A 23374-nucleotide genomic window follows, 5' to 3' on the forward strand; every position below is an offset into this window, starting at 1 on the left:
AAAAGATAATGGGAAAATTACTTGTTTGGAAGTATGAAATGATGGTATTTATCTGGGGTCTCTACCATAATTTTTTTAAAAAAAGAAAAATCCACCTTTGGGGTGCCTAGCTGGCTCAGTCAGGAGCATGCAACTCTTGATCTTGGGGTCATGAGTTTGACCCCACATTGGGTGTGGAGATTACTTAAAACTTTAAAAAGATAAATCCAACTTTATTCGTGTGGTATCTGTATACTATAATATTCCTTGTATAAATAATTGAGTATCTGTGAGCTCAACACTAGGCCTGGTATTCTGGGGAAAGCAAAAAGAGCCCGAACACATATAATTCATATAGGGAGTCAACCACTTCATGTAAGCTCTGCATGAGCAATCAAACAAGCTATAGTTTATATTAGAATATGGTATTCCTTTTGCCTCACAAGTCCTCAACTGGATAAATACCATATATTTTAACCCACAGAATTCTCATTTCTTTGGTAGTTTTCACGGATTCCATACAAGAACGTCCGTCCACATTTGCTTACACTATTGCTTCAGCAATTTGGCAAAAGCCTTAACAGGAAGAGCAGGAGTGATGGAACAAGGTTGTCCTTAATGGGGTGGGCTTGCATTTATTTTTTTTTTTTAAGATTTTGTTTATTCATGAGAGACAGAGAGAGGCGGAGACACAGGCAGAGGGAGAAGCAGACTCCCTGCCTGATACAGGACTCAATCCCAGGACTCCAGAACCACGATCTGAGCCAAAGGCAGATGCTTAACCACTGAGCCACCCAGATGCCTTGAGCTTGCATTTTTTTTTTTTTGCATTTTTTTAAATGAATGCTTTGATCTAGTGAGTGACTGAGAAGAGACATCCACGTAGGTAGAGTGTTGAATAAACGGGGATGTTCTAATAGAACACTAGTCCTATGTGATTTGAGGGGAAAGGGGAAAAACTGGTCCTCACTTGATGGAAGGGTGAATACTGGCAATCTTCTTTTCCATATTTACCACTCTTAAGGCACTCACCACTAGAGGGAAGCTTCAAGGAACACTGCCCATTCTCCACTCCAGTGCCATCCAATAGAAATAGGTGAGCCACATGTGTTTGAAATTTTCTAGTAGCCATAGTAAAAAAGTAAAGACACAGGTGTAATTACTTTTAGTATTTTATTTTACCCAGTATATCCAAAGTATTGTCATTTCAACATGTAATCAGCAGGGAAAAAATTGTGATAGTTTACGTTATTTTTTTTTATTATTAAATCTTTGAAATCCAGTATGTATTTTAGAGTTACAGCACAGGTCTAACCAATTCCAGAAGTGTAAGACCCCCACCCCCCTACCCCAAGGCTAACATGTGAAATAGAAAACTTGGAAGTTTCTTCTAAAAGTCCTATATATTGTTCTGGTTGTCTTGAATACTATGTAAATTGCAACCTGACTTTTAGCAGGCCCCAGGCCATCTCCTTGCACGAGTTTAATCACTGGACCTTCCTTCTGAAAATTAAATCACTGGATCTGGAGCAATACATAGATTAGACCCCTCAGCTTTTTTCCTTAGATTATAACTGAACCAAACTGCTCCTGTCATTAGTTTTAATATTCACTAATCCTTTCACCCATTTATGTTTTGGATATATTGATAGTCACAAAGCAGCTGCTAGCCCTGCCCTTGCACATTATACCCTATAATCTCCCCCACTTAAGTAACCCTCCCCCTTGTATCCTTTTCTAAAAAGATCCAGCAAGGGCTTCTACATGGCATAATCTTTAAATGGTCACAAATCACCTGGCTTGAAGGTGACTAATAGAAAAAGTTCAGACCTCAGGACTGAGTCCAACTTCAAAAGCTTCTCTGCATAGACCCCACTGATGAAGAGGAAAACAGGAAAACATTCCCTCAGAAGCACAAATAAGACACTGTACAAGCAGCCCATTCTTAACACATTCAAATCCTACTCGTATTTTCCCACTGTGGAACAGAGGCTTGGCCAACTTATACTCCTCTCCAATAACTCATAAATAAAGATGGTGATATGACTGGGCTGAGGTTATTTTATGAAATATGAGGGGAGACTTTCTGCAAAACAGGGTTTGCAACCAGGCAGACCTACATTCAAATCCCAATTCTGCCATTTATTAGTTATGTGTCTTCAGGAAACTTCTATAATCCCTCAGGTGCCTTATTTCCTCATTTGTAAAATGAGAATTAAAATCTACCTCACAGAATCATACTAAAGATTAAGCAAGATATTTGAAATAGAGCTTGTGCATATAGTAGGCGCTCAGGGAATGTTATTTCCCTTTCCCTCTTAGCCGTGTGAACAAGTTTAACATTTTACACAGCTAAATATGTATCAATCCTTTTTAATAAATACCTAGATGGTAAAATATTAAAATGTTGATATGAATAACAGCTGGTATTGAATATTCAAATTCATAAGGGACCTCCTTAAATTTTAGGATAACATCTGTACATTTAATCTGTGCCATGCAATAAAACAGTTCTTCCTCAAACCGCTTTTTTATAAAGTATTTTTTAAGAGAAATTCAGATGTTGCTTTTAAGAAGATTAACTTAGAACAAGTTCCCCTTTCATAGCAAATTAGACATCATTAGAGCCCAAACTGCCCAAATTGGTATGGTTTCTATCTCCTCACTTTAATCAAGATGTTTCTCTTTATATAGACAAAAACTACCGCTTAAGAGAGACTCCTGCATCCTCAGTAAATGTATCTGGGCATTTGGTAGTTCAGAGAGAATTGAGTTTGACAACACCCAGGAGCTCATGAGGCCATGTGCCTTCTCTCAGACTTCCGCATTTGGGAGCAAGAAAGGGGAATTATTTTGGAGACTTCTCTCAAAATATTTTACAAAATATAAAATTTGTACCTTGTAAGTCACAATATAAAACAAGTGTGCAAGTCTTTACTAGATTTTGGCCCCTACTATTTTTAAAACAGAATAAAGCATTGCCAGTGAAAAATATTTTCTAGTCCTGTACTTTTTGAAAGCATTTAGGAGACATATTAACTTGATGGGTTAGTGACAGCTGTTGTCCCACTAAATGAAACTGTCTGTACTCTATATTCATATACATTTCAGGTTGAACTTTCTGAAATCTAAAATGCTTACATAAGCAAACTTTAGAAATATCTTAGGCAAAAGCATCCTTTTAATCTTGGATAAATCAACTCTAAGTAACCTTCCAGAACCTACAAGGCAAAAAGGACTCTCCTTCCATCCTACTCATCCTGCCCAATCTGGTCCAGATGTTTAAGTGAACAGTGAATTTTAGCTTTACAAAATTAATTCATCTGCATTAGACCTGATGAAACCAGAATCCAGACCAAGAAGTGCATACAAAATCTTTCAGGTCATGAGAAACTAAAAATTATTGTTAAGACATCAGTATGCAGAAACAGACATCTCAAGCCCTGCTAAGAAGTAAGCAAAACTAGAAGAAAGTGTAGGGCTCCTTTTAAAAGTTATCTCAAATTTAAGATTATTCATGGGCAGTATCAATCCAACATGCAGTTTCATCACAAAATCATCTCATTGGTTTGCAAGTTTCCAAGCCTCAGGGTTTCATCATGCACCAGCATAGAAGGACAACCCCAGCATTTGGTGACAAAGACAGAGAGTGTCCACTTTTGAAATAGAAAGTGGGAAGAATAAAAACAGACTGCCGACCTCAAAAGTCTCCCCACTATGGCTTTCCCTGAAGTAAAAAGGGAACTGAATTTGATTTGTTTTCAAGGCATATGTTTGGAGAAATGGCACTTCCTCCAAGCAAGTGCTTACATGATTTACTACTTATTAAAACAGTCTTTTGCTCACATGCTTGTGAAAATCAATACAAATTACTTATTTTGCCACAGAAGATTAAATGAAAGTTATCATTCATAATCATGCCCTGTGATAAAAATTAAAATTAGAAAGAAAGAAAACTCCTCTTTGCAACTTTTAAATTTAGAGTTATTTCCCCCTATGGTAGAGTTCTGGGAACACTTAAAATAAACCTGAAGAGAGTGAATGATTAATCCCCTCTATTCACATATTGGCTAAAATTAAAGTACTTTAAAATTGAGGAATGGAACAAAAGCAATAAAAAATATCATGTGGAAATCATAATCTGTTTTACTTTAAAATGGGATTTTAAAATATGTAAAATAACCCATTTAATTAGAGTTGAACAATAGTGAGGCATATCATTCTCTGTAACAATTAGTTTCAATTAGAAATTATTTCACTAATTGATCTTTTATTTCTCAAAGTGTTCAAGGATAAAATTTGGTATCCTTTCAGTTTTCACTCCCAGAGGCAAATATTAATAGTACTAAGTAGTTTGGATGAACAGGATATTACTAGGAGAATTTCAGTGAATCATCTCCAGTCTATTTTCCCATACATAAATTATATCCTCCAAAAGGCCATCCTTTTAAGCAAACCAACCAATCCACCAACCAACCTGCTTGCCTAATAATCTCAACACAGATTAAAAACTGGTTCTCAATCACATTCATTCACTCCTGTTCTGATGGAATTGTAGTCCTTTACAAGTACTTAATTAGTTTTAATATAATATTAAACAAATTAGTGTTATAGTTCATTGTATGTAGTCATTCTTTTACCTGCTATAAAAAGTATAATAAAGTATAATACAAAATATAAAAACATAATACAAAGTATACATTCACATGCATCAGTCTCCATGTTGACAGGCATGATTTCTTTAGGAACTACTGCTGAGAGACTAGGATATTAAGAACAATTATATATAATATAATTTTTACTACCGTAACACAAGTAATAACATTCTAAACATAAGTGTTCTGAAGGGCTTTCCAAATATATGTTAATGGCCTAATTCCTACAGACTATAACTTGAATAAGTTTCTGATTGCTTGAGACCTCAGAAGTGATGGTTATATTGACATATGATGCATACATTTTCATTTTTTCCTTTTGTTATAAGTCAGTTCTAGTGGATACTCCTAGAAATTGGAACATTTTGAGTTTCCTGAAGAGCCTTGAGAGATATGTTCTCAAAATTAAGGAACCTAGATAAACAAAGTTAAAATATTTACCACATTTCGTTTGGGCATACATTCATTTCATGTTCCCATTAACATATAACTGCTACATGATTAATATTCTCATGAACAACAACAAAATACTTATTGTAAGGAAATACCTGTGCAAATTGAGTCTTTTGCCATTCTTATATCTTCTGAAGTACTATGCTTAGAAATACTGTATCCTTAGTAGCTGATTTGTATACGAAGAGGAACTTGACCGGAAATAATCATTATTTGACAAATGCAATATGACCTTCTGTTTGGGGACTATCAAATCCCTCAAACTGGAAACGTTCATGACTACCCCTGGGATAAATCCAGCTGCCTGTTTTGGGTCCAGAACATTAAAAAAAAAAGAAAAAGAAAAGAAAAGGAAAAATGCAGCTGCCAAAAGAACACCACCAAACCACTATAATAGTCTGCTAGAAGAGGGCTGATCAGGCCTTTATATTACAGCACAATGGGACAACCATCTGAGTTGGAATGCTGAATCATTGCAACTCCAAGACATCTGGATGTTTTTAACCTTCTCACATTGCATACGATCTAAGGAATTTTTTTATATTTAGCTCATGTGTAATCTGCAAATGTTGGTGACTGAAATTGTGGAAAAGCATTAGCAACTTCCCAGTGGCTTTATAAATTGGTATTGGGCTGTCACCATTACCCAGATTTTTTTAAATGTAAATTTACTCACTAGCCTGAAAGCTCCTTAAGGGCAAGGGACACTTGTGTATTGTTTATCTTTGTGCCACATCACCTAGAGCCTAGCAGGTATATAATAAATGTTCATTGAGCTGAACTGACCTTGGCTAAGTAAGTATGTGTCAGATACACAGAAATGGCTAGATTGTAGGCTAGCTTGACATAAAATTAATTTTGAAACTAAAAATGAACTGAAGACACATTGCCTGAGAGAAAACAGACTCTCCCTGTATTCCTACTCTCTGGAATGTGGGTAGACTAGGTTTCCTTTAAGCATTAAGACCTCAAGAGGCTGATATGCTAGTTTAACCTCTTTGTTTTGTTTTTGTTTTGTTTTGTTTTTGATTTTTTTAACCTCTTTGAATTGGCTTTCCTGCATGACCTAATGTTTAGAAACTGACCAGGCTCCCAGTGTAGAGTGATACCTCTGATTAACACCATGACCTGAGGCCTCAGACCCAGGGGAAGGAGAAAACATACATATTTAGTCCACATCACCAAGGCAACAGAGTCACTGTACCTCAGCATAGTAGGAAAAACAAGCACAGATGATGATGTTAAATATTTTTAAAGTGTTCCCTACACCCACTGTTAACAGTGGTTAGAGACATAAGGATAAATTATTTCAGAAACCAGGCAATTAAAGGTTTTAACTTCTCTAATATGTGTGTGCTTTGTTTCTCATTACTAACACTCCACAAGCAATCTTGGTCAATTAACATTAACCTAGTACCAAAAATAGAGGCTCAAAGTTTGGTTTTGACATCGATGACTCAGATATTCTCGTTTTAAGAATATACGGTGCTACAGGCCTCAAATAGGGTACCTCATCCCTCAAATGGAGAGACATCTGAATTTGAAACCAGTAAGTCATCATAAAATGAGACTGTTGAAGAAACCTACCCTGAAAGATGATTTATAAATGGATTACTGATGAGACTATTTATACTTTATCAGGAATAAATAGTAAAAAGAACAATATACTAAGTTGTAGAACATAATTGTCATGACAAAGGAAAATATTCTACATAGAACTTAAAAAAGGATATGGGAGTAAAATATCAGGGTACCTCCACAATCTAGGAAAGAAAGACTGTGGCAGACATAAGCATTCTAATTAATGATGAAGTAGGAAAAATTCTCTTAGCCTTACACCAGCCCAGATGAAATACTCCCTCAAATTTCAACCTTCCTTTACTCTTATCCATGTTCACCAAGGAACTCCCTGTTCACTAATTGTGTACCCTAAGCAGACTTATCACTATAACACATTTACATTCTAATGTGGGCCTCTCCAAGTCTTAAAAGTTCATTAGTGGGAAAGTTTCTCAGACTGAGAGCCAGACCCCGGATCTACAACCTTCACCTATATCTTTGGGGACCAGCTACAACAGCCAGCCAAATGGTCTCTCTCTTTTTACTATCCACCCTCACCTTTCTCATCAACTTCTAACTGTAATACGGATCACCACAATCTTGTAAATGTCTGTATCCATCTGAAAAATAAAATCACATATCATATATTTGTAAACAACCAAATTAAATGGCTGAGACACTAAAACAGTAAGGTCATTAAGAACAAATACCTATTGTCGCTATATAAATTCCCATTTAATTATCATTTAATCTCCAAAACAGCTTATTGTTCTTACTGATACAGGTCCATACCATTCATATGCCATTTATGATAGGAGATACACGTTCTTTGGGGAAGACAGTTCTGGGCATCTGTGTAGTATGAGTTTACCCAGCTTCAGGACAGGGCATTAAATAAATTCAACCTGAATCTCATCAAGCCTATATGTTTACGGGTTGTACAGAAGGCATAAAAATAAGTTAAATTACTTTATGATACAATCGACAAAATCCAGGATGTAGGAGAAAACGCGAAGACAAAACAACCAGATAGCTTCAATCATTAATTTAAAGGGGAAAAGACAAAGGAAGAACTTCTAGCTTAAGAGAAACAAATAACCACCAAATGCAATATATGGACCTGGTCTGGTGCCTATTTCAAGCAAACCAATGGTTAAAAAAACAAAAGAGGCAATCAAGTTCACTTGTCACATATCTGAACCAGATATTTGATCATATTAAGAAAGTTAAATTGTTTAGGTGTGATAATGATATTTTAGGTGTGATTATAGTTTTTTTAAAACCACTTATATTTTAAAGATACATATTAAAATATGGATAAAATGATATACCTGGGACTTGCTTCAAAATAATTGGGGAATAAGGTGAGAAGGAGTAAAGGAGATACAGATGAAGTAAGATTTACCATGAATGGAAGATGGGTGATGGATCCAGAAAAGGTCCATTATACTATCCCCCACATACTTTCGGATATGTTTGGAATTTTCCATAATGAAAAATTTAAAAACAACAACAAACAAAACAAAAAACACACGCAAATAGAAGGGGCATTTCTAGGGATAATGGGAGAAAATTCCCAGGATAGCTTCCAGCTCCAGAAATAGACTCTCTGGGGCTCAGCCATATACTATCAAGTTCATTTACCAAGTCCTACCCTTCATTTTACATCATTAGCCTAAGAAAAGACATCAAGTTGTCTGAGTTTGATTACTTACCAGATACCTCTTAATGTCCAAGTTTGCTACCCAATTTTAACTTGACTTTAAGAAAAATTAAAATAATTTTTGAAGCTAACAGAATTTTAGCATCTGTTGAATTTATTCAGCATAACCAGAGGTATTGTCTTCATGCTGTCACCCACAGACACAAACACAGATACAGCACAATATCCGTATTTAGCCAAGTGCATTCCTTCCGAGGCTCATTTATATGTCTTCATATGCCACAGCCCATCATTTAAATAATGGATATTTTCAATGCCAATTCCTTTGTTGACTTTCTCACTGTAGAAGGAAAAAAGCATATAAACATATTGTTATGAATTTTTATAGGCTTACTTATGGTAAATATAATTCAAAGTGCATTGCTATTTTGCAATTATTGAGCCACATGTAGGGAATTTATTTATATTACATTAACATTATTGACTACATTAAACTACATTACTCTGCTGCAGTTCCTGTCTTAAAATGATTCTAGTGATCTAACTAGTGAGTCTATAGAAACAAAGTCATGATGTCACCATACCAGGAAAACACCAAAGTGTTACATTTAGCAATGAAACAAAATTAATAGAAGTAATTTGGTCATCAAATGAGTTCCAAAATTTTTCAGTATATTGACTATATTTTGGTAATATGTCTTTAAAATTTCCTTAATATTCTATACCACCAGGTAATAATAGAAAATAAGCACTGTGTGGTACTGAACTATGTCACTGTTTTAAAAACTAATAACAGGGCACCTGGGTGGCTCAGATGGTTAAGTGGCCAACTCTTGATTTTGACTCAGGTCATGATCTCAAGGTCCTGGGATTGAGCCCCACATCAGGCTCCGTGCTCAGTGGGAAGTCTGATCAAGGATTCTCCCTCTCTCTCTCTGCCCCTCCCCTTGTTCTTCCTCTCTCTCTAAAAACAAACAAATAAACAAATAAGCCTTTTAACAATTAAAACATAGGGCGCCTGGGTGGCTGTTTGGTTAAGTGTCTGCCTTCAGCTCAAGTCATGATCTCAGGGTCCTGGGATCTAACACCACATCAGGCTCCCTGCTTAGTGGGTAGCCTGCTTCTCCCTCTCCCTCTGCCTGCCCTACCCCCGCTCATGCTCTTTCTCATTCTCCATCTCAATAAATAAATAAGATCTTTTAAAAAATTAAAAAATAAAACAGGCAAGCATCTTTCCTCCCACCCAATTTAAATCATACTAAATAAAAAGTTCCTAAAATACCACATACATACATATAAAACAGCTGTGTTGGCACACGGTTCTTTTCAGAATGCTTAAGAAAGAATGCAATCCCAGAGACTTAGGAAGCCATGGCTTCCTAAGTCCTAGGAAAAATCAGAAATGATGCTTCTGTGCTTAAATATTTGTAAGATGTGGTGTGAATGAAAGCAAATTTCACCTGTAATTCTGCGTTGGTGACCCAGATCGCAAAAGCTAAGGGGGCCTAACATGAGACTTACATATCTTCTGCAGACATCTTCATGACTCCAACACACAGAGCATGCTGTTTTCCTTCTGCCATAATTGCCTGAAAACACACAGCTAAGAAAACTATATATCAAAATGCCTTGGAGAGGGGATGTCAAACAATGATCACATTACTAGTTAAGACACTTTGAACCCTCTTGTATCCTTACCCAGACCATCAACACTCCTTGAGGACAGGGACCTAGCAGAGTCTGTAGGTACACTGTAAATATTCAATAAATGCCTAATGAATGAATCTAATAATAATTCCTGGTTTTTAAGTTAAATGGTAATACTATAACCCAAAGCCAACAAAAACAAAATAAGTCATGCAAAAAGGAGAAAAAATTTCTTGCATGTCTAACTTAAAAACTGAAATAAACAAATATGAATTGTTCTACTGTTTCAATCACTGAATGGTGGTTTTATGTAATAGAAACATTAAAACAATAATTATATCTCCACTCTGTCTTTAAGAACCCCAAGTAAGTTTTAACCTTTCTAGAATGACCAAAATGTTCTTGGTTATCATTTGAAGCGTTCAGAATGTGAAACATTGCAGTACATTTACAAAGTAAAAGTTCAAGAGTACATGGGATCTCTCTCAACTAGTTTTGCAACTGTAACTATAACTATCTCAAAACAAAAATTATTCAAGAAGCAAAGGTTGAGGTGCTGGGAAAATTTTTCCATTTAAGGGAAACTCCAGGACTATCAACCTACAACACTTAAAAAATCATAAACATAAAAAAAAATGGGACGCCTGGGTGGCTCAATGATTGAGCATCTGCCTTTGGCTCAAGTTGTGATCCCGGGGTTCTGGGATTGAGTCCCACATCAGGCTCCCCGCGGGGAGCCTGCTTCTTTCTCTATCTTTGCCTCTCTGTCTCTCATGAATAAATAAATAAAAATCTTTAAAAAAAAATAAACATTAAAAAAAACCTGCCCTCACAGAATACTGTCCTCCATTTTCTCCACATCACTTTCAATTCATATTCATTCGATGTTCTAAAAATATTTGAACACCTATTATACGACCAGTATCTATGTCTGTTCCTAAGATATAAACATATACTTTATACTACCCCTTAAACATAACTGCCACAAGAGGATACTATTCTTTCGAGTACAAGAAACATTTTAAAACCCACTCCAATGGCCTTTGCACTCCAGTGATTTCCCCATTCCTACCGAGTATCTTCTCAACCTGAAGCAAATGGCCACTTTATCTACGACAAAAGAGAAGATACCCTCCTGTCCAGATAGTTGACAAAAACCTTTTTAATCTAGAATATAGCTGCCCACCACTGTAGAAATGAAAATAACCCACAATTATTTAGCTACATCATGAGTTTTAAGGGCTATCTGAAACTTAAACATTTCTTTTTTTTTTAAAGATTTTATTTCTGGGATCCCTGGGTGGCTCGGCAGTTTGGCGCCTGCCTTTGGCCCAGAGCATGATCCTGGAGTCCCGGGATCGAGTCCCGCATCAGGCTCCCGGCATGGAGCCTGCTTCTCCCTCCTCCTGTGTCTCTGCCTCTCTCTCTCTCTCTCTATGTCTATCATAAATAAATAAATCTTTAAAAAAATTTTTTTAAACTTTTTTTTTTTTTAAGATTTTATTTATTTATTCATGATAGTTACACAGAGAGAGACAGAGAGGCAGAGACACAGGCAGAGGGAGAAGCAGGCTCCTCTCAGGGAGCCCAACATGGGACTCAATCCCGGGACATGAATCACACCCTGAGCCAAAGGCAGACGTTCAACTGCTGAGCCACCCAGGCATCCCTTAAACTTAAACATTTCTCTTTGAGAAAATATGTTCTGAGGCCCAAACAGCCAACTTAAAAATGAACTTTAAAATAAAAGTTGAAGGACGCCTGGGTAGCTCAGCAGGTGGGCATCTGCCTTTGGCTCAGGTCAGGATCCTGGGGCCCTGGGATCAAGTCCTGATTCAGGCTCCCTACAGGGAGCCTGCTTCTCCCTCTGCCTATTATTTCTGCCTCTTTCTCTCTGTGTCTCTCATGAATCAATAAAATCTTTTTTAAAAGTTCAAAAAATAAATAAAAATTTAAAAATCAAATAAAAGTTGGGAATTATCCTTATTTCCCTCTACCCACTTCTTAACTCTACCTAGTACCAAAGCTCTTTTCCCTTTTGAGTGCTTTTACTCCAGTGTATATGGGTAAGCCAAAGGTAAAAGTAGCAAGCTGATGTCCAAAAAAGTGATCCAATCATATCATATATATCCTCTCCATTAATAATCAAGTTTTATACTGTGTCCTGAGTCAGATCACACTAGGCCGTAACTGGGCTGAAATGCAGCCAGAACTCTTTAGTTGTTCCTATTTAGCTTCTAAGATGGGACACAATTTAGTCTCAAGAAATGATGTTATTTCCCACACCTTGAAATGTAACCAGAAAGGTATGAGACAACAGTAACAGTAACCTCCAAAAAAAGTACATCTAGTCTTCTCTTGGACAATAGATCTTTCAGTAATGACAGAAATACTTTGAATATATTTTTCAGCAGTTATAGCCTTGGGAAGGATACAACAATTGTATCTACTGCAGCAGGGTAAAGTTTAGCTCCAGGAGAAGTTAAGCCTGGACACATGATATTTGCTCCACTGAGTACAAATTTGATGGCTCCTTTATCAACTTGCTGGTGTGGCAGGATAAAAGGATCTAGAAGAAAAGAAATACATGACATAAATTAATGAGACTAATGACTCCACAGAAAAAGGCAAAGGACATGAACAAATATTTCTCCAAACTACACTATTCTGACAGATGCAAAAGAAAACTGAAACACCATCCTTCACTTATCAAATTGGTAAATATTTTTTAACAAAAGTAATTCCCACTGCTAGCAAGAGTATAGGAAAACTGGCATTCTTATACACTGCTAGAAGGCTTAAAATTGGGTACAACCTCCTTTTAGGACTACATCACAACATGTATCAACAGCCTTGAAAAGGTTCAAATTCTTTGACCCAGTATTTCTATTTCTACAGCTTCATCCTAAGAAAAAAATTAAAGATATATAATATATTTAGGTAGAAATATGTTCATTGCAGCGCTACTATTTATAACAGAAATAAATTGGAATCAACCTAAATGTCCAACAATAAAGAGGTAAATGACTTAAAGTATATCTATAATATGACTTAAGGTATATCTATAATATATATATATAAAAGAGCCATATTTTTGGAGACTACATAATACTCTTATAAATGTTCATAATATAAAGTTAAGAGAAATAAACAATAAAAAAACTACCAAAGAGATCAGTGGGTGCTAGGGGTTGAGGGGAAAGGGAGGAGGGAGAGGAAGGGACAAATAGGTGGAACAGATGTTTAGGGCAGTGAAATTATTTTGATACTATGATAGTACATAGTGATATTATAACAGTGGATACATGACTTGCATTTGGCAAAACCCACAGAATGTACAATGCAAAGAATGAACCCTAATGTAAACTGAACTTTGGTTAATAATACTGTATGAATATTGGTTCATCAATCATAACAAATGCATCAATGTAAGGTGTTAATAACAAGAGAAGGCAGTAGGAAGTACATGGGAACTCTACACTGTTCCATTTTCCTGTAAACCTACAACTGTCCTAAAAAAATAAAGTCTACTAATTAAAAACCATTTAACAGAGAGCCCAATTTAAAAAAGAAAAATGGGGATGCCTGGGTGGCTCAGTAGTTGAGTGCCTACTTCTGGCTCAGGTCGTGATCCCAGGGTCCTGGGATGGAGTCCCACATCGGGCTCACCACAGGGAGCCTGCTTCTCCCTCTGCCTATGTCTCTGTCTCTCATGAATAAATAAAAACTTTACCAAAAAATTTTAAAAAATAAAAAAACAAAAATACATGCATTTATACACACACACACACACACACTACAGGAAATAATTGGATAGAAATACATTAATATACTATCCATGGTTATCTCCAGGTCATAGAAATACAAGTGATTTTATTTCTGTATTTTCCAACTCTCTAGAATGAACATGAATTCCTTCCATAACCTCAAAAATGTGTGTGTGTGTGTGTGTGTGTGTGTGTGTGTACTAATAGTTCATAATCTAAGAATTAAAGGATCACTGAAGGATTCAAAACAATGACTGGGGTGGAAACTTTTTAGACCTCTCAGGGCTTTCTAGGAATAATAATAATTGGTAAAATTTATTCACTTTAATGTCTTACTACTAGCTCTCCCACTAGTCAGAGAATAATTTAGTCTTCTTCTACCAAGATTACAAATTAATTTAAACATGGCTCCAAATTAAACATCTTATTGAAAACAAAGGAACCTGAATGAATGCATTCATACATAATTTGTTTTCTAGTTCTCCATCCTCATTAATAAGTGTCTTTTAATAATAATAATGATGATGATCCTCATCATGATGATAATGATATATACTAATAGTGGACATTTATTGAACAATTACTACATCATTACAATGGCTATCATATATTGAGCCATTACTGTGTTCCAAGCAGCACGTTAGATGCATTATATGCACAGTCTCATTTAATCCTCACAACTCTGGGAGATATAATATACAATATACCCCTTTTCTTAAAGATTTTATTTATTTATTTGAGAGAGAGCACACATGTGTGTACACAGGGGAGGGGAGAAGGAGACAGAGGATTTTAAGCAGATTCCACCACAGAGACTCCTATAGGGACAATATATCCATTTTTTTTAAGATTTTACTTATTTATTCATGAGAGACACACACACAGAGAGAGAGGCGCAGAGACACAGGCAGAGGGAGAAGCAGGCTCCATGCAGGGAGCTCGACGTGGGACTCGATCCCAGGACTCCAGGATCATGCCCTGGGCCGAAGGTGGCGCTAAACCGCTGAGCCACCCGGGCTGTCCATCCATTTTTAAAGACAAGAAAATCAAGCTTAAACAAGCTAAGTGACTTGACAAAAGTGACACGCACTGGGAATCAAACTCAGGTGTCCCTAACTCCAAATATGCTTTTACCACCATATTACCCTGCTTCCTACATATCAATAACTTCACAATGTTCTAAAAGGTTGGTTCCGAGCAAATTATTATTAAATAGGAACATCGGGATCCCTGGGTGGCGCAGCGGTTTAGCGCCTGCCTTTGGCCCAGGGCACGATCCTGGAGACCCGGGATCGAATCCCACATCGGGCTCCCGGTGCATGGAGCCTGCTTCTCCCTCTGCCTTTGTCTCTGGCGCTCTCTCTCTCTCTGTCTCTCAGTCTTTCATGAATAAATAAATAAATAAAATCTTAAAAAAAAATAAAAAAAAATAAATAGGAACATCTTTCTCTTCCAACTTATCATGCAAAGGCTTAACATACAGGAAAACCATAGAATAGTTCAATGAACACTTGGACAACATCCACTTAGATCGAACAACTATTAACCCTTTGCTCTACCTCCTTTATCTCTATTTATACACACACAGTTTTTGTCTTTCATCATTTGAAATTTCAGACATAATGCTTCACCATAAGTACATCACCTAAAAATAAAGTCATTCTCCTACATAACCACAGTACTGTCACCATACCTAAAAATTAACAATAGTTCCACAATATCCTCTTATAGCCAAAGCATATTCAAATTTCCCCCCAAGGGTCTAAGAAAGTGTTTTATATCTTTTGAGGCAGAGGAGGAGGGCTTGAATTTTGTTTTTCTTTCTTTTTTTTAAAGATTGTATTTATTTATTCATGAGAGACACACACAGAGATAGAGAGGCAGAGACACAGGCAGAGGGAGAAGCAGCCCCCATGCAGGGAGCCCGATATGAGACTCCAGGATCATGCCCCAGGCCAAAGGCCACGCTAAACCACTGAGCCACCCGGGCTCAGTGAATTGAATTTTGTTTTTGAAACCAGTATCCAATCTAGTTTCATGCAATACATTCAAGTATTTTGTCTTTGTCCTGTTTTAGTTGAGCAGGAATTCATGTCATCAAAATGTCCTACTATCACCAAATATTTTCATTACTGCTCCAGACCTCTGGCTCCACTGGGTAACTCAAAATTGACCTCTTCTTACCAAAAACCAAACTCATTAATTAAGTCACCACTACTACCTACAGAGCCCACCAGTCACTCCCTTTCTGCCCCTTAGCTAGAATGTCAGAAATATACTGGTTTGAGAAGCAGAAACTTTTTTTTTTTGAGAAGCAGAAATTTTAACTTCACAGTTGAAAACCTCTTGTGCATGAGGATTGTATCTCCTTTGGACTTTCTTTTGTAATGTACTCAATATAACAACACACAAATGTAGGTATGTAAGAAACATTATTTTGTTTTATAACACCTGACCTTGGCATTCAACTAACAATAACTGGGACTCCCACAATTAGCCGATGCTTTCCCTTATACAGTGTTATCTCTATGAGGCAAATCCAGATATAAATTTAAAAGAAGGAAGTTCTTACAGCACTTATCACAGTTTGTGAATATATATTCATGTAATTATCTAATTGTCTATTCTTCCAACTAGACTGTTAGCTTCATAGGGACAGGAACAATGTCTGCCTTTGTTTCTCATCATATTCTCAGTACCTAGCTCAGTGCCTGACACATAGTAAGTTCAACAAATATTTGCTGAATGAATGAATGAATGAATGAATGTTCTTTCTTAGCCTTTCTGGAATGCATAATGAGAGAATTTGCGATCTTCAGATTTACCACAAGATGGGGATTCATTTTAGTTTTATATTCCATATCACCTAGTATTAGTAAGTTAACTACCAGAAATCACTTTAAAAACTCTTTTTATATCTTTCCACATCCCCAAATAAATATTTTCCAACAAGACTTACATTTGTGAAGTAACCTTAGGGTTGGATAAAAAGGCCCTTCTCTTTGTCTAAAAAATAGTAATTCTCCATTTACTGTAAGGATTTCTATATGTTCATGGCTGTAAGACAAATGTCATAAAGTAGCAAGTTAGATATTTTCTTTCAAAAATGAATATGCCAAACATCCTTTAAATAACAAAAAATATGAAACATACATATACAAAGATACAGTAACCTCTTTTTAATTTAAATATCCAGGCAAAAAAATCGTTTAAATTGTTTCACCTATCATACCTGTCTAGTAGAGAAAAAAATGTCAATTTTATTTCACATTTTATTATTTTAATTTCATTGTTAGATAATTCAATAAAACAAATATCTACAGAAAAATATGAAATAAAGTCTGAATAAAAACACTTAACTCTTTGATAAAACAATCAGCACACAAAGCCATATTTTTCAGGAACACAGAGAAACATTTGAAAATACAAATATTGATGTTTTAGAGTTATTCTATTTATCTACTCCTATAATTAATCTACCAATGGTTAATGTGAAACTAATTCCATTTATTATGAGTGCAATCTAATCATACAATATTCAGCTACTCTGAGCTTTACACAGAGAAAAATAAAGACTTACCATCGCACTATTTTGACAGGATCTTTCTTAGGCATGATTTGATTAAGCCATGGTTCAATACCTGGAAATTGTTCTATCAATTGGTTCTTAATACCTTTTATAACTGAGGTTTTCAACTGGATGCAGTTGGACACATTTTCTTTTTCATCAAATCTGTCAAATGATTTTTGCAAGAAAAAAAGGCATTTCTTAGCAGACGTAACAAAATAGCTAAAGGTATTGTTTTAATTAGTCATCTATTCCCAAGTAAGTATTTGGATGTCTAAAATAACTATGAAATAAATTCTTTTAAAATACCATTTCCCTTTAAATTCTATCCAGCACAAAATCAGTGTGTTAATACAGTATTAAAACTGCCATGTATACACAATGGGGGGAGGGCAAGGGGAGGATATGAAGTATATTTCACATTATAATCTGCAAATAGCTACACAAATAGCTTTCCTGGAAAACCCTACTCAATTCTACCCAGAAGAAACAGATTCCCACCTATAACAAAACCCGTGTGAAAAAAACAAAAGTAAAACAGAACAAAAAACCCTCAGGCGCTGAGACACAAAAACACCAACCCAAATATAACACAGAAAATTGGCCCTTCTAGGCTATGTAATCTGCTGAGATTTTTTTTAAAGTGATGATGACAATGTTTTCTAAGATCCCTATTTATTTTTGTTCAAAATGTCATGCGCAAAACCCACCTTCCTTTGCCCATGTTCCCCCTTTGCTTTTTGCGTCTACCAAGTCTGGAAGGTAAACCCACCAGGTAGGTTCTCAAAGAATTTTTGTCTTCCTTACACTGAATAGCCTACGGGGCAATCACGCTATTTTCAAGACAAGGTTAATCTGGCAGCTAGGCAATAGGCAGGACAGGCCGCTTGCTTCCTGTCACCCAGACTCCTTCACTCTCATGACCCAGGAAGTCAAGCCTTCCCTTATTCAGTTCATAACTAATAAACATATGGCAGTGAGTGCAGGGCTCTCCTCTCAGCTAAAGAGGATATACCCTTAAATCACAGTGCAAGGATGTGATTGGTAGAACCCTAGGAACAGGGATAGGATTGGGAGAAGGGGCAAAAAAGAAAGAGAAATAAGGAAAAAGAAAATGAGGGTGGGAGGATCAAAACCCGATTGAAGATTAGGGATAGAAAGGTTACAGTGTCGCAAGCTGCGAGTGAGAGCACAGTACTACAGAAAACCTTAGGGAGACAGGATGGTAGGGGCGGGGGAGAGAGAAAGCGGATCTTTGCTCTCGCCCTCTGCCCCACCCCCACCCCCACCCCCTTTGTGAGCAGCCGATGGAGGCCACAGCATGTCCTTACTTCTTGAACATGATCCAAAGTGAAGGGGACGACGATAGGGAAAGGCTCGGAATGGGGAAAAATTGAATTAGTAAGGGGCCAGCAGATCTCTAACACGAGGAAGGCCGGCACTGACAGTCGGAGCTGTGTCGTTATCCGGAAAGGAAGCCACCCAGCCGCACTTTACGGTTCTCGGTGAAATTTGACTACTTCCGCTCCTCTGAACACGTCGGCGCTTTTGTCGGCCCTTTTCGGGCTACCGAGTCCCCTCCAGAGAGGAGAGCTGGCAGGGCGGGACTAGAGAAGGAAGAAGAGATAGAACAATCATTCTAGTTGCAGGAAGAGAAGAATGAAGGGGGTGGGGTAGTCGATCATATGGCAGTTGCGTCAGTTACGGGTTCCTCAAAGGGTCAAGATTATTCCGTGTTTGGTTGCTATCTGCTTATTGACTTAAGCAGTCTTTCGGTAGGAACGATTTTTGTGTCCTGAGACAACCAAATGGATCGGTGCTTACCGACCACTGTGAACCCAGGCAAGCCTCATAGCATCTTATTAATGTATTCGTGGGCTTGCCAGGTTTAGCAAGCAAAAATACAGGACATCCAGTTAACTTTGAATTTCAGATAAGCAATGAATTTTTTTAGTGTGCCTACACCTCGTGTATTTGGGTATATATACAATATACAAGTATTTGGGACATACTTGTATTTTTTTAAATTTCCATGTTCTCTGAATGTAATTGGACATCCGGTATTTTAATCTGGTAACCACATTCACCGGTCACAGTGAGGTGCCCCCATAGAATTATCAGCTAGGTTGCTGTCCCCTGCCTCACCACCATACCTATAAATTGGGCTGTAACTCAAGGGAAGTAATTTCCCTGACAATAGAACAGCCTCTAGGCAAGCAACACAAGATTAATCTGATTGAAGAGATAACAGTTAAAGAAACACCTTTTACTAGTATAATTTTAAAAAGAGTGAATCCAAATTTTGATCAGCAAGGAAACCGTAGAAAAACTCAAAACCTAACTAAACAGGCACCACCCAGACATTGGAGGGGATGAACACTCGCCTATAAAACACACCAGTCTCTCCAAGGAGCAAATAGTCTATATTGTTACAATCGTAACAAATGCTGTTATGCATTTGAATTGTACAACTAACTCACCTTACCTTGATTCTATGGTAGGAACAATCTTCTGATTATAATTTGGCCTCCTGTGAAGATCTCCCTGACAAGAATTCACCATTTTCAATTCAAATCCTCATGAACAATTGTTTGTCTCTGTAAATTAATAAATTATCATTCTGATTTATACATCAGTCTCTTGTAAATGTCCTTAGCGTGAATCTACATTCCCAGCATCAATCAACTCTGATGTTTAGAATACTGAGTTTATGAACATGCAAAACTGAAGCCCAGACCCCAAGCTGTGGTTGGTGCTACATTGTTAGGCTTCTTGCCAAACAGCTTTCCTCACCTGGGAGCCTGCCATGTAACAATAAATGCATTACAACAGTAAAAAAAACTGTTATTAAGTAGTTTGAGATGAGTGGAAAAAAGATCCCATTGAATCTATACATGATAACAACATAGCAGTAACTATATATTCCACTAGTAAATAAAATTTAACTCGATAGACCCCAAAGTTAATACTTAGATGGAATTTCTACTTTCTTGAGCTACTTGAGAAACCTACTAATTTTAGACTTATTAAAAAGTCGAATATTTACAGTGCTAGAAAAAATAGTTGACTTTTAATTCTATAAAATCATGCATACTCTGTCCAAATTATGACAAATCTCACATGCATGGGAATTGATATATAGCAACATGTACATACATATTTTAGTCTACTTTCATACATTCTGATAATCACAGAAACTGAATCTGAATTGTGACAAATGCCAAATTAGGTCATTAGTATTAATGAGGTATTTAGTTCTGCATGTGTCCATGAATACCTTCATTCATACCCAACCTACACAGATACATAAGCAGGGCCCAACTGCTTATGTGTCACTGCAATGTGTTTCTGGTTTTGTGTTGTAAATGGTATCATCATAAGGTGGATTTTGTTTTTCCAAGATTATAATTGGGGGTTTGCTCCTGACAAAGGACTCATCTTCAAACAAATTATTGATATAACAAAAAATATGTCATAAAAGAAGAACTACCTCAAACTAAACCCCTTCAAAGATTAAAAATCATGAAAAAAATTAAAATAATGGGGCACCTGGGTGGCATGGTTGCTTAAGTGCCTGACTCTTGGTTTTGGCTCAGGTCATGAACTTGGGGTGGTGGGATTGAGCCTCGCCTTGGGCTCTGCATTCAGCACGGAGTCTGCTTGAAGATTCCTTCTCCCTCTGCCCCTCCCGTTTGTGCGTTCTCTGTCTCTCTAAAATAAATAAATAAATAAATAAATAAATAAATAAATAAATAAATAAATCTTTTTTAAAAAGTAAAATAATGAACTTCATTTATTCATGCAATAAGTAGTTATGAAGGCCCTTTATGTTTTGAACATATATGCTCTCTGTGCTGTCATTTGAGCATAAGTGTTCTGTGCAACTTATATGGTTCTTTAATGTACATGCAACATAGCACACAGAAAACCCAAGTCTATCATACATTTTTATAAAATAAATAACCTAGCTATAGTACACATTAAGTGTTTAGCAAATGTATTTGCCTTCTTAAACTTTGGAAAGGATTTTTCAGGGTCATCTTGACACAAGGCTCTAAAATGCTGCCCAGGGAAACGTGCAGTAAGACTACTTTTTCCTTTTCATAAGCTTCCTTGAGCAACAAGCATGGCACCAAAACCCTTGAGCACCCAGTAAAGAGACGTTTCTTTAGGAGCTGGGCCACAGCTTTGAACACTGGAGGAACTGCTTTCACTGCGAGAAAGAATTGGGCCACTGCCAGACCCCCGCTGGGGCTCACATCTCTCAGAATCTACAGCCTGTGACGTCTTCCATTAAGTTCACTTCTCCCACAAACTGCCTCTCAGCCTTACACCTTAGAGCTCTCTGCAGCCTGGCTTTATAACCCCTACAAGGGCACAGCTTACTTAAGAATCACACCACTACCCCTACCACAAATCACTCTGCAGAGCACAGGTGAGAAAATGCACTGGGCCCACTGATGTCTGAATCCTTCAATACTGAGCAATATAAAGAACACCAACAAAACAGCAGCTCCTGCCTCCAGTGCCAAATACAGGTAAATCTGGAGAGAGCTAACAGCCTTCTATGTAGGAGAAGACTGTTAGGACTAACCATCCTGCCAAAGTTGTGATAAGTCAAACTCACATGCTCATTCACCTCCTTGTTTTCCTCTGTCACTAGACAACATGTAAGCACCCAATCCAACTTATTTACTATGTAATCTTGGACAAGTGACTGGAACTCTGTGCTTGTCTTCTCATCTATAGGATAAAGGCTCTATTTTATGAGGTTGCTATGAGGATTAAATGAGATAATTCATACGAAGCATTGTTATTTTTTTTAAGTAAGTTCTACCCCCAGTGTGTTTCTTGAACTCACGACCTTGAGACTAAGAGTTGCATGCTCTACTGACTGAGCCAGCCAGGCACCCCTATTTTTTGTTACTATTAATTACTATATTGTTACTGCTTTCCCCATGTTTCCCTGTGTTTCTTCTCCCCCCACCTGACCTTTCACTTGTACCTTAACTTCCAGGTGTTTCTGCTGTGGCTTCTAGAACACCATTCCGTGATTAACAAACTCTCCTACCATCCTCCAGCTCATCCCTGAATATTCATGGATTTTCCATGAGGATAGAACTTCCCTTGCAGCTCTTTCAAGTGAAAGTGACTTATATCAATACATGCATGTACCGAAGAGTCTGGAGGTAAGACAGGCATCCTTTTCCATCCATATTACAACCTCCGGATAATTCTTCCTTTACCCTCAGGTGAAAAACCCTGATTCTTCCTCTAAGTTTCATACTATTTGGTTACACTTTGATACCTTTATTCATTCACTGAAGATCCTGGCATCGGTTCACAGTCTCTCCTCTCCACCTTAGAGTCATTCAACACTGCAAGAGAAAAAGCACATAGTTGAATAAATTGGTACCACACTGAATTTGTGGTTGCCAACCACAAGTGGACTAGCAGTATTCCTGGGGAATCCTTTCCTGCTTTCAGCCCACTCTCTTATTCTCTCCAATGATTATTTCAAAGTTTCTCCATTCTCAAAACTCTGATTCCTCAGTAGCCCCTGCAATCTTACCAAATAACTCATCCCTTAAAGAAAGAAGTATTGAGGTGCCTGGGTGGCTCAGTTGGTTAAGTGTCGTAATTTTGACTCAGGTCATCATCTCAGTGGTCATGAGATTGAGCCCCGCATCAGGCTTCAAACTCAGCATGGAGTCTGCTTGAGATTCTCTCTCTCTCTCTCTCTCTCTCTCTCTCTCTCTCAAAAAAAAAAAAAAGAAATTTAAAAAGAAGACAGAGTCTGCACATGGAAAACCAATTTCCTACTACCTACAACTACCAAACTAGGAGTATGTTCACAGCCATCCTTCTACTGTTAAAACGAGAGATATCCCTGGTCCAATCCAGGCTAATTCCTCTGTCTGTGTTCCAGATCTCATTTAAATATGGGTCCTCAATAACCTTACTCAATCTATTATTACCTCTTTCCTATATATTCAACCTCTTTCTCTCTACTGGCTCCTTCCTCTCAGCTTTTTCAAATAAAATACATTATGCCCACATCTTATAATATTCAAATGACACA

The 23374-nt window shown here is 37.1% G+C and overlaps 1 protein-coding gene across 8 annotated transcripts; it reads right to left on the reverse strand.

The window, feature by feature from the left end:
* Nucleotides 1-1138: 1138 nt before the first annotated feature.
* On the reverse strand, nt 1139-22670 carry MCTS1 (MCTS1 re-initiation and release factor). 8 transcript variants are annotated; one of them, XM_077889388.1, is made up of 9 exons: nt 22601-22670; nt 20842-21003; nt 19778-19889; nt 18624-18899; nt 17305-17457; nt 16684-16781; nt 12393-12526; nt 9832-9899; nt 1139-8650 (listed from the first exon to the last, which is right to left on the reverse strand). In XM_077889388.1, exons 4-9 carry the CDS (start codon nt 18632-18634, stop codon nt 8569-8571), a joined length of 546 nt encoding a protein of 181 aa, XP_077745514.1. In that variant the 5' UTR covers nt 18635-18899; nt 19778-19889; nt 20842-21003; nt 22601-22670; the 3' UTR covers nt 1139-8568. The 8 variants fall into 8 exon arrangements, 2 of the variants coding, with proteins under 2 accessions (XP_077745514.1, XP_077745513.1); XR_013375025.1 differs by lacking the exons at nt 18624-18899; nt 19778-19889; nt 20842-21003; nt 22601-22670 and adding an exon at nt 18003-18242 and having other exon boundaries at nt 1139-5048; nt 7206-7267; nt 8363-8650; XR_013375026.1 differs by lacking the exons at nt 18624-18899; nt 19778-19889; nt 20842-21003; nt 22601-22670 and adding exons at nt 9112-9274; nt 18003-18243.
* Between the last annotated feature and the right edge of the window lie 704 nt (nt 22671-23374).

The sequence above is a fragment of the Canis aureus genome, chromosome X (assembly GCF_053574225.1).
Source record: "Canis aureus isolate CA01 chromosome X, VMU_Caureus_v.1.0, whole genome shotgun sequence".
Lineage (NCBI taxonomy): Eukaryota > Metazoa > Chordata > Mammalia > Carnivora > Canidae > Canis > Canis aureus.